This window comes from Phyllobates terribilis, unplaced genomic scaffold (genome assembly GCF_046119375.1).
Source record: "Phyllobates terribilis strain yellow unplaced genomic scaffold, ASM4611937v1 Scaffold_5__5_contigs__length_657084704, whole genome shotgun sequence".
NCBI lineage: Eukaryota > Metazoa > Chordata > Amphibia > Anura > Dendrobatidae > Phyllobates > Phyllobates terribilis.
In genome coordinates, this window is record NW_027362765.1 from 511,803,605 (window position 1) to 511,816,328 (window position 12,724).

A 12,724-nucleotide genomic window follows, 5' to 3' on the forward strand; every position below is an offset into this window, starting at 1 on the left:
ATTTAAGCTACATACAAGTGTCAACAGAGATGGGGGGGTATGTTTATTTAAAGAAGGGCACCAATACATGCTGGGATCTGCCAGTCTGGGTGTAACAGAGGCACAGTCTGCATGCATTAGTACTGCTGAAACTTCAAAGAAAAAAGAACATAATTAGTAGTCCATAACTATATATACCAAACGCTAATACCCCAATGTGCGCTTGTCTTTGTTTTCCTTTCGAAGCCATTTTCTATGGCATCTTTCTTGTGGAATTCCAGTTTACCGATCCCAACACCCCACAATTACAATTTATGCCACCGTGATCTCCTCACTGGCTGCGCTCCTTAGTAAAGACCACAACACTCCAGAAGTCTTGTCTGTACTGACAAACAGCAAGAATCATTTATTGTTAAATACATTTCATTTTATTTGGGAGAACATCATACATTATCGCCTGCAAATAGGTTGCATATTGTAGAGGAAGAAGTTTGGCAGTATAGAAGAAACATACATTTTATCATAGAGGGCTTACACATCTACAGGTTTTTGATGGAGAATTATATACGGAGTTCAGTCATTTTCGTTGCATGGTAATGTGGCAATTAACAGTTTTTCCTTTTAAGCCATTAGGGAAATTTATTTAGTTTTTTTTTTTTTTATTTATTCTAGATTCTTATATTAAAAAGCAAAAGGGCAGGAACATACAAAAATTGACACACTGTTCAGAGCAGCGGCCCATGCACAAAATGTATCGTGTGCTACAGTTTTATAAAACTCTTAGATAATTCAGAACATGCATAAAATTTCAACCTGGATGAGGAATATGTACAAATTGTAAAGCATGGAAATGAGGGGGGATAAAGGGCTGGAGGGGCAGGTGACCTTAATGGAGTCATGTTTTCAAGTGATGTCGCAAAGATGCAAAAGGTAAGATGTCAAAATATATACCAAAAATACAATGGAAATCAGTACATTTCATTTGTGGAACAAAGTAGTAAATTGTTGGGAGTTTAAACTTAGCAGTCCAGCAAATATCAAAAGAAATGAACATGCAGTCTTGGATTTACAGTCACTAATGTTGTAACGGTTGGGCAGAGCAACTTCCTTACGTTCGGCAAAGGCTCCGCAAAGTCTCTGCAGAAATAAGTCAAGTCAAAACTCTGCAGCTACGCAGTCATGTGATCAGCCATAGAAGTAACTTTAATACTCACAATAAACTAAAAAGTATCAATAACATCTATGTAACCTATAGATGCAGTTCCTGTACATCATAGGTTTATATATTAAATATCTGCAAAAAAGAAAACATGCATACACAAAATACAATGCCAAGCTTTACAGACTTGATATGAATCAAAATTTACTTTAACAGAATGTACATTGCTCAATTAAAAGTACCCTAAGAATGAATGCTTTATTTATTTATTTTTTATCCTTTTTGAAAATCTTTTTGTATTTTAGACTTAAGGGCTGAGAAGAAGGAAAAAAAAATCTCCACATGTTTTGGGCACAAAGTATTGAAATTAAATATCTGTTTGATCTGCGTTCAAGTAATAAATGTTCCTATGTAGAAATCTTCTGTAATCCTTTAAACTAAAAAATACAGTGAATATATAATACATAATCAGCGACATCTAATTAATACACCTGAGGTCAGCACGCCAGGACAGCCAACGGGTATTTTGGCATTGCGCTTTGTAGGTTTGCAAAGTGCATCTTGCAGCCTCGGTATATGCAAGACAAGTCTAATCTTTTAAAGACATTTAATAAACAAATGTCTTAAATAAATAGCAGATTTAAAGGGATGTACTTAAATTCTGATTGAAAAAAAAAAAAGAGACAAAAAAAAATTCTAGCTAGTGAACAAAAACAGATTTCCATTTGTAAACTTAAGTGTCGACAATGATAAGCGTGAGATGCTACACTAGATGTGCTTTCATGAAAAACAGCCCAATGATTTCCCATGATTCAGAGACCATCAGCAGGCAGGTTCTGGACTTGCCCATGTAGGATTCCAGATCTTTACATTTGGATTTACAGTTTACACATAGGCATCTGCTGCGTTTTCCAGGACGTTCAGCTGTCTCTTATTGGGTCTTCTAGTGCTCCATGGCTATTGAAGCTGTTCTATCACAAAGCAGGAATCTAGGACTTCTCAGGCAAGGTGTGAGAGTAAACCTGGACATGGAGCAGTCACTGGGCGTTGTTGTTACCAGTCCCGTTATTTTCCTTGGCATTTGTATTTACTGAATTAATACCGTCTTGCTGCCTGGCATCTTTCCTGGGAGGCATCCTTTCGTTGATCCTGTCCAATCCCTTCGCTTCTTCAAAGCTGCAGATTTTATGTTGTGGAGAGAATCCTCGTATTGCTTAAAATACAAATAGGGAAAGTTAGAGAAGGTTCATTGCCGTGCAGCTTCGCTGGAAAAACTGAACACTCGTAAAGTGTCATTTTAATCCTTCCGTACAATTACAGCTCCATGCTTCAGCAAATACTGTTACTATAATGTACTGTGTTCTGAAATACAGTCACGTATAACTATAGCTCATCTTATAGATCACCTCAAGAGTGTTTGTGTGCAGGGTGGTGCCCAAGTTTATTGCAATTTTATTTTTGCTGCAAAAAATAAACAACAGTAAGAGGGAATCCATTATTCCATTCATATGCAGATTAAAAAAAAAAAATCTGCAGTGTATTACAGCATACTGTACATATCATACAACCAGGTTTTGTTACGTATGGCTCCTTTTATCTGTCATGCTCTATATGTTGCAGATTTTTGCAGCAGCCAAGTCCACAGATTACAATACAAAGGGTATACTCTGCCTCCAAAACTTGTAAGCGTTTGGTGTGCATATCTAAGCTGGCTTCACAGTATTTTATAAGCTATATGTCATCTTCCTAGAATGTCTGAAGGGACAGTAATCCTAAAACAGTAAAAAAAAATAATAATATAAATTAATATATATAATTTTTTTTTAAAGCAATATCACTTTTTAATCTTCAAGTGAATTTTTGGAGATGGTCTCAGAAGTAGACATTTATGAGAAAGTAACTATAATTGGGGGTTAAGATCCTGCTGGGCATCCCTTTCTAGAATATTACCATACGTGCAGCCTGAAAAATCTGGTAACGGAAAAAAAGAAATACCCAAAGGGGTTAAGAAATGGCATTTAAAAAACATTATTGTGACCGCTGCAGCCAATCACTGGCCCCAATAGCCACATGCTGCACATGAAAGCATAACTGGTGAGGCCAAAGACTGGCAACAAGGGTTAGGTGTATGGTGTATTTTTAACTGAAAGGAACCCTGTATATACACTGTAAGATAATAATGCTGTATATTTGCTTATAACCCAAAAAATACCGTGGCATAGAAATGAGTTTGCATCTCAAACCTTGTGATTAGATTTCACAACAGTAGTTGCTTCCACTAGGCTAAAATAGAAAGGTTACAAAACAGAATACCTTGCACCACCAGAACAGCTGTACAACCACATAAAAGAGGGGTATACCACGATAATTGGGATGTCGGGTCATGCATAAATTAAACTTCAAGAGAAGAAATGGATCTAGAAATTAGATCTTTCCTTCCACCACACAACACAGAACAAAAGTACACAAAAAAAGTTCTAGTGAAGTGTAAAGAATAAAAAAAAATAAAATAAGGAAAAAACAGATCCAATTTACTCTATAGAACCATGCCACAGGGAGGAAATAAGACACAGATAATTCATCTGGGGGTACAGAACAGGGGGACGGATCAGTAAAAAGATCCATCTCTGGTTGTGCAAGTTAAAACCGGGTCAGAACTACATATAACATTTGACTCCCCCAACCCAAAGAAATCTCTGCTGGTAGCAAAGACACTAAGCATACCTTTATCAGCCTCAATTGCCTCAACTGTGGCTGTACAGAAGTGAGCAGATGCATGCAAAATGAATGAAAAAGATGAAAAGTGTAAAATCGATAACAAAAAAAAGGCAATGACCAATTCTATAGTTATAAACCCAAAAGTATGATTCATACAAATATTCACTTTCTCATATAAAGCAGATGCATTTCAAAAAGCAAGTTGGTTAGATTGGCAATGCTTAGTTTGATAGCAAAAAATGGAAAATGCACATTACATTAATACATTATGCGAAAGATGCGTTTTTAGTAATGTCTATGGTATGTTTAAAGAAAAAGCCAAAATCTTTACTCGTTGCAGTAAAAAAAACAAGAAAAGGCAACTTCTTTTGTAAATAATGTTAGAGGCTTCTCCCAACTCAATAGACCCCAAAGATCCCAGGTCTCCAGTATCTGTAATATTAGGGTGTTCTACCTGTGGGCAGCCAGATCGCTAATCTATCCTGAACTTATGCAGGGTCAACTGGCAAGTACTATGCTCTAGCATTCATAGGAGTGTATAATACTAGGTTAATTTCAGACACCTCTAACAGTCACAAGACTATCTAGTGGATTAGATGCTTCAGTAATATTACAGCTTTGTGAGACTAACCTTACAGAAAAAGCTCAGGACATTGAAGATGGTGCATTGCACAGTGTTGCACCAGGCTGATCACTAGGAAATTCCCCCAGCAAGTCACAAAAATGGGACCAGTTGGCAATTTTCAGATGCTCAAAGAGTCCAAGTGACAAATCTATTGACATCATTTTTAGTTTTGTCAGTAATATTCCTTTAAAGAGGTTGGCCACTAGTTTTGATTGATGGCCTAACCTTAGGATAGGCCATCGATATCTGATTCTTAGGGGCGATACTCCCCTCACTCCCTTGAATCAGCTGAAGTGCTCAGATGTTGCCATAACACAGCAGCTGCGTCAAAACTATAGTGTCCGCGGCTGGGAACTAGAGTCCACCACTATTCACTTGAATACAAGGTAGATCTGCAGTACCCAGCCACTATAGAAATGACAGAGCTGCTGTGCTCTGGCAGCAACTATAGTATATATAGAAAGGAAAGGTCTAGAATACGCTAATGTCACTGGCTGCATAGTCACATGAGCTTCTTCACCCGAATGGACAGAACACTACAAATGGCAGAAGAGTTTAATGAATAAAGTTTAGAAAGTAAAGTAAAATGCTTCGCCATCATAGACTGCGGTGTGTAAGTTTTAGAATAGTTTGATTGCATGTAATATTTTACACAAAATGTACCAGACTAAATGTGCAATGAGCCGCTATAAAGGTGCATGTAAGAACAGAGATGGAGAGAACTTATTCACTCTTGTTTCTGATTACAGGAGTCAAAAAATGGACCTAGTAAAATATGACCCCCAAAAAGGTGCAGAATCTGTTTTGTTTAGGGGGAAGAAAACACCACCACCACTCAACTGGTTGTTCCCTCAGTCTTCCCTTGCCTGCACAGTATGTATAAGCCAATACCAGGAGTGGGTGATAAATACAGAATTGGTGACTTGTTTCTATTATACTTTTCCTGATTGTTCCTCTCCTGGTTTTGGCTTACAAATACTGAGGTAAAATACTGACTAAATACTGAACGTGACCTAAAGCTGCCATTTAAAGTGATAAGACTGCTGAAAATCCCCTTGGTTTTCTAGATGTTGAGGATATATAAAAAGGAAAATCTAGAACAAATTAAAGGGAATCTGCCAGCAGGTTTTTGCAATGTAATCTGAGGACAGCATGATGTAGGGGCTGAGACACAGATTTCAGGGATGTGTCACTTATTAGGCTATTTGCTGTTCCCATACAATGAACATTAGATCATCAAAAGATCACTGCCAGACTAATGCACATGTAAGCCCTGGTCTGACCACACCTCCTTCTCTGATAAGCAGCTCACTGTCAATAGTCAATGTACACAGAAAATGGTGGTGTGGCTGGGGGCAGCTTTCTGAGCTCTGCTACATGCTACAACCAAAAACTGTGATTATATCACAATGGCTGCACCCAGTAAACTAAGTGGCAGCAAAAACCTGGTGACAGATTCCCTTTAAGAACTACCTAATGGATGACAGCAGTACCTCTAGGGATGTGTCTTTCTAAGCTACACACAATAATGTATCACATCATGGAAATATTCCATTTTATAGATCATTCACAGTCACATTTAAAGAAATAAAAATGTCCAGTGAATGGTTTCTAAAATGAAAATCAGTTTCCATCTGCATGTATTTTCTGCAAGGACTGTCAAGAGCTCCCCAAAACCCTTTTATTAAGAGGAGGATCCTCAAATCAGAAGATAAACTTATATTTGGAGGAGTAGTCCTAAAATATCAATGCATGATCAGTTGGAGCCCAATCTTCACTAATACTAGAGATTATTGGGCAACAACCCTTGTGTATAATCCATTGACTGTTTCTCCTCCAGCAGGTGTGAGAACTATGCCAGCATTGTGGCCCCTTCATTCTCAGCACTGGCGGGGGTAACAGAGATCAGACCATGAAGTGAAGGTGCATCCTAGTCATGTGCCATAACTTTTAAAATAACCACTAAACCAATTTTACCGTGAACTACTTTAGTGTCACAGTTGGAAGACATACAATACCAGGTTTAGTCTTGTACATGAAAACCTAATATAAAGTACTTCATATAAATTCTTATTAATAAGACATAATGGGTGTAAAATTACCAAATATTCTGGCTTATATGACAGCTATAGAATATGAAGCTGTAAAGCACTCATTATGTTAAAGAGGTTTTCTGGTATTTTAATATTGATGGCCTATCCTTAGGATAGGTCATCAATACCAGTTCAAGGAGGATGCGACACCCGGCACAACCCAAATGATCAGCTGTTCCTAGAGCCGGCCGGATGAGGTCACTTGTGGAGCTGCACAGCACAGCTCCCTCATCTGCATAGTGGCCATGGCCAGCTACTGCACATCTGACCCTATTCGATTGTATCTGCAGTACCCCGCTGTGGCCACTATGCAGTTGATGGAGCTGTGATGTTCCATAATCCGACACTGGGAACAGCTGATCGGCAGAGAGATGCCGGGTATCACATCCCCACCGATTTAGTACTGACGACCTAACTTAAGGATAGGCTGTGAATTTTAAAAGTCCCGGACAACCCCTTTAATTCCATAATTAATTTTATTTCACTGCAACTTTAACCATGACTCCCAGCTGGTTTTCTCTGCTCTGTTTCTCAAGTGCTGCATTATCAGAATTGTGGGGGTTCTGGATGCTGGATTAAAGGAATTTCACAGTACTCCTCTAGTACCAAGATTCTTCTTTTGCTTCATTCAATAGAGATGACGGATACCGAAGTGGTTCCCCAAAAATCAATACTTGCCACCTATTCACAAGGCAAGGGATGTCGCTGATTGCTGGGGGACCATCCATAATCATGAGAGAACAGAGGTCCTGTGATCCCCGTTTTAAAGGAGTGGCTGTCAAGAACTGTTCAATTCAGATAGGGAATCGGGACCCCTGATCCCATGATCAGTGGAAGGGATATTTTATAGGTATTGATTCCTGGAAAATATTCTTTACCACCACCACCACCACCCAACCTACCCCCATGCCTTTAAACACAAAAAAACACTTAATACCTAGGATACATGTAAACACATATGATGTGTAGAGCAGCCCTCAAAGGCAAAAAGGTCTATTGGTTAAACATAAAACAGACATTTCTACATATATAGCAGAATTATTAGTACAGTAAGAAGAATCCACATCTTTGAGAAAGAAGAATGAATAAGAACAAAAGAGATAAGCAGAGACAATTTACAGAGACCACTTAACTTGACACTTTACAGGCTCTACCAGGGTACAAAACATATGCATCTACCAATACAGAGCTTTGGCAGTATTAGTTTGGCCTTTTCCATTACTGTGGCATTTTGTAGCTTCATCAGGATCAATAAGTATCATGGGCAAAGTGCTAATAAGTTTGTACCCTGGTATGGATGTCTAGTGCTCAGTGTATTAGTCAAACTGTGCAATGCACTAGCATCAGCTGCTAAAACAGGCGCTAAAAGCATTAGATATTCCCTGCAAGCATTAGGTGTAGGGTTGAATAGGAAGCAAGTTGTGCAGCAATCCATCCGAGGTACAGCAAGCAGCTCATCATTACCACTTTGTAAAGTCTGCCGTCCACCAGCCAGCACCCCGCTTGGCAGCATTCCAGTTGGGGTTAAACCCTTCAGTGTCAGGACACTTTCACTCTCCTCCCTTGAAGAAAGAAAGGATATTGGTCACTTGTGATGACTAACTGGATCAGAGTAATCAGATATTGTTGATATATTGACAGGATCTAGACAGCAGACAAAGTGCAAACAGAGGGAACAAACAAAAACATATCTATATATTCTGCATTTTACAACTGGCAGTCACCCCATGCTGTAACAGTTGCAGAATCAAGAAAAAGTCAACACAAAACAGGAAGCAGAAAGGCTTGTTCAGGATGTTGGGCATGGCGACTTATAACTTGAAATCTCCTGGTGGTACAAGGGAAAACCAAAACCTGTTTCACTGATATGTAGTTTGTCTCTTCAGAGAGGCAGACTAGAACTCTAGTGCCACCTATAGGAAGTAGCAATCCTAAAAGTCAATATCGACCCTCTTAGGGTCACATGACTTCGGATAAAAGCGAGAACCAGAATCTCAATTTGCAGACACCGTTTCGGGGTACTGCCCCTCGTCAGTGCAAAGTGTGAGTTCTGGTTTGGATTGGTGAGAGGCGTCCAACTGGCATTCAAGGGGTAACGTTTCTCCTTGCGGAGATTGACATGTTAAGCATGTCAAGGTGAGGAGACTTAAGCTACAATGTTCCTCTGGGAAATATACAAATTGTCTCTTCAGAGAGGAAGAGGACTAGAATTCTAGTGCCACCTATAGGAAGTAGCAATCCTAAAAGTCAATATCAACTCTTAAGCGAGCCTTGTCACATGACACGACACTGATATTCTATTACTAGCTGGGTAACTAGCTCACCATTCTTATGTCCCAATTCATCAGTTTTCACCAGAGTTCTGGTATAAAGCTGGTTGAAATGTTGCAAAATTTTAGCACAACTCATAGTTCTGCAAACGTTTTGCAACTTTTGTCATTTATTTTCACCAGCTCCAGCCAACAGCAGCTGAAAGATGTGCCAAATTCATTAATTCATTCGTCCTTCATCAAGAGTGGACTGCAAAAGGTCAGACTTGATGAATTGGGGGGTCTTAATCTTCCTGGGGGAAAATGCTTTTCCAAAAGTACCCACCCCTCAGTATACATACTCTGTTCTCATCATATTTCATGAAGACAACCCAAGCAAATATGCACCCATGAAAAGGCTGTCGATATGAAGACTAGTCTCACAGGTCTCAATCACAGAGACCATGCTACTTTGGGGAAGTAGTTCACTAACCCTTATGCTCCGTTTGCACACTGTAGATTCTGACAGAATTTAGGCAGTGAGTACACCTACTTAATCAGGTCTAAGATCATTTACTAACATATGTTGTTTGTATTGTGAAATCTGGTTACAAAAAAAAAAAACTTAAAAAAAAAACAACTAAAGACTAAAAGCACATTTTATTCACTGATCCAACACAAGAGTGAAAAAAATAGAAACATTTTTATCTTTATTGATATGCCTCCTATCTGAGGTAGATAAGAGGAAGATCCCTTCATTGACTTAAAGAGTGCCCATCATCAGTCTGAGGTTGTCCTTTTTATTTAACCCCTTCCTGACATTTGAGGTACAGTTACATCATATGTTTTGCCCCGGACTTTGATGCGTGCTCGCAAGCCAAGCTTAGATCTTTCCTGGATGATGGCTGTATTATTCAGCCATCATTTGCTTCTTAACAGGAGTGGGTGAAGCTCTGCTCCACAAGCGTCCGTGAACTTGTTAAATGCCGCTGTCAATCTCTGACAGATGTCATCTGAGTGCAGTCCGATTTACGTGGACACAGACAATGGAGTAAATAAGTTCTCTGTCTTCTCCGCACCTGTGATGCAATTCTATCATGTGAGAGAATGGGATCACAGTAAATTGACACTGGGCTCAAACACTAATCTGTGTTTTAGCCGAGTGTCATTACCATAATTGACGCGATTCCTTCGCGTGAGAGAATCAACAACCATGTGACCCAAGCCTAAGAGTAACCTCCACTCAGTGATCTGGCAAGTTACAGATGTGTTCACATGGTACTGGAGCAGACAAGGAATGCTGCTGAAAGTGGAAGAAGATGGTGACTGTTAATAACTTCATAACACGTAGGCTATGTTAACACATGTTGGGTTTTCTCACCATTTTTTAATGCAGATTTTTATGCAAATTTTCAGCAGCATTTTGCAGTACCAGCAAAGTCGATGAGAAACTAGAATTCTCAGTTCACACATTTTTTTTGCGCTGGATATTTTGTGCCTTGGTTGGGTTTTTGGAAAATAGAGCATGTCACTTCTTTCAGCGTTTTTTCACCCATAGGAAGTAATGGGCAATGAAAAAAAACCACTGGAAAAACGCATCAAAAACGCACCAAAATTTGCATCACTGTTTTTTCAGCGTTTTTGATGGCAAAATAGAATGGAGTTCTTTTTTTCACAGAACTTTATGTACATGCATAAATAGACAGAAGGACCGTGGGAAAAAAAAAGCACAAAAAATGCAGCATAACTTGCGTTTTTGACGCAGCTGATGTCCTGCCAGAGATCATGTTTTGCTGCAGATTTGTGATTCAGAAAAACCCAACATGTGTGAACGTAGCATTACACAGTATACCTAACAAAGTGTCAAGTTAAAAAAAAAAAACAAAAAAAAAAACACCACATGTGGGGTTTTAAAGAAGCGAGTGGGCAGCCATAGACCGGTTATTTTTTTATTATTTAATTATAGTTTCAATAGACCCTTATTTTGTTTTGTTCACAACTTCTAATACAGTTTGTTAAATCAAATATGTAAGGCATACCAATAGATAGATTTTAAATATTTTCAGTGCCTTATAGTCATCAGTGAATTAGTGACTTCTAAAAACGGATAAAACAATTCAAGACTTTGTAGGTGTTTTTGGAGAACAAATCATATTTTTAACTACAGTGGCTTGCAAAAATATTCACCCCTTGGCATTTATCTGTGTTTTGTAACCTCACAACCTGGAATTTCACATTTTTAAGAATATGCCTACAACTGTGAGCATTTGTTTTTTTTTTGTGGAAACAACAAATACGACAAAATAACTAAAAACTTCAGTGTGCATAACTATTCACCCTTCTAAAGTTAGTACTTTGTAGAGACTCCTTTTGCGGCAATTACAGCTGCAAGTCGCTTTGAATAAGTATGAGATTTCCACATGTTGCCACTGGGATTTTTGCCCATTCCTCAAGGCAAAACTGTTCCAGCTCCTTCAAGTTAGATGGTTTCCTCTGGTGAACAGCTGTCTTCAAGTCCTAGTATTTTGCACCACCCATCTGCTCTTAAACTCGGATCATTTTCCCTGTCCCTGCTGCCAAAAACATTCCCACAGTATAATGCTGTCACCGCCATGTTTCACTGTGGGGATGGTGTTCTTGCTGTGTTGGTTTGGCGCCAGACATAGCGTTTACCTTGGAGGACAAAAAGTTCAATTTTGGTCTCATCTGACCACAGCACCTTCCTCCATACATTTGGGGAGTCTCCCACGAGTCTTTTGACAAACTCAAAATGAGCCTTAATTTTTTTGTGTAGGGCAGCACGGTGGCTCAGTGTTTGGCACTGCAGCATTGCAGAGCTTGGATCCTGGGTTCAAATGCCACTAAGGACAACATCTGCAAGGTGTTTGTATGTTCTCCCTGTGTTTGTATGGGTTTCCTCCGGGTACTCCGGTTTCCTCCTACACTCAAAAGACATACCGATAGGGAATTTAGATTGTGAGCCCCAAAGGTGACAGTGCTGATAATGTCTGTACAACACTGTGGAATTAATGGCACTATACAGGTTAGTAAAATAAATTAAAAAAATAAATAAGGAAAGGGTTTTTTCTGCCCACTCTTGCATGAAGGCCACCTCTATGGAGTGTAGGACTTATTGTGGTAATATGGACAGATATATACCGTTTCTGCATGGGAACTCTGCAGCTTCTTCAGGGTTACCTTTGGGCTCCTAGCTGTCTCTCTGATTAATACCCTCCTTGCCCGGGCTGAGAGTTTTGGTGGGCGGCCCTCTCTTGGCAGGTTTGTTGTGGTACCATGTTCTTTCCATTTTATGATAATGGATTTGACAGTGCTCCCGGGGATCATCAGAGATTGGGATTTTTTTTATTTTAATTAACCCAACCCTGACTTGTACTTCTCATTTACTTTGTCCTTGACTTGTTTGGAGATCTCCTTGGTCTTCATGGTGTTGTTTAGTCTTGCTTAATGGTGTTGCAGTCTCTGTGGCTTCATCACAAAAGGGGTGAATACATATGCACATGCCGATTTTTAGTTATTTGATCCCATAAATTTAATGTATGCCTATAATTTTCTCACTTCACCAACTTAAGACTATTTAGTGCTGATGCATCACACAGAAATCAGATTACAAAAATATTTAAACACAGGTTATAATGTAACAAAAAGATAGGTAAAAGGCCAAGGAGATGAATACTTTAGCAAGCCACTGTACATACTAACGTGTAATTAAAAGTAATTAAGTTTTCATTTAAATTATCTACCGAGGCAAAAATAGGGATTTCTATATCCACTATAGTAAAAGGAATACTAATTCTTTTGAATTTGTGATAAAAATGATTACAAACAAAGCCGTTCAGTCTTATGTAGGCCATGCTGTATTTCTCAATTTATGTTACTTATA

The 12,724-nt window shown here is 38.9% G+C and overlaps 1 protein-coding gene across 7 annotated transcripts in view; it reads right to left on the reverse strand.

Annotated features, from left to right (window-relative positions):
* Positions 1-353: 353 nt before the first annotated feature.
* Positions 354-12,724, reverse strand: part of PPP3CB (protein phosphatase 3 catalytic subunit beta) — a 71,976-nt gene continuing 59,605 nt past the window's right edge. For 4 of the 7 annotated variants that reach the window (XM_073685648.1, XM_073685644.1, XM_073685646.1 and 1 more), the window contains 3 exons: positions 8,039-8,136; positions 3,863-3,892; positions 354-2,351 (listed from right to left, as the gene is read on the reverse strand). In XM_073685648.1, coding sequence (XP_073541749.1) covers positions 2,176-2,351; positions 3,863-3,892; positions 8,039-8,136 — 304 coding nt within the window. In that variant the 3' untranslated portion in view covers positions 354-2,175. The remainder of the gene's footprint in view (positions 2,352-3,862; positions 3,893-8,038; positions 8,137-12,724) is intronic. The other 3 variants (XM_073685647.1, XM_073685651.1, XM_073685649.1) reach the window with 1 other exon arrangement.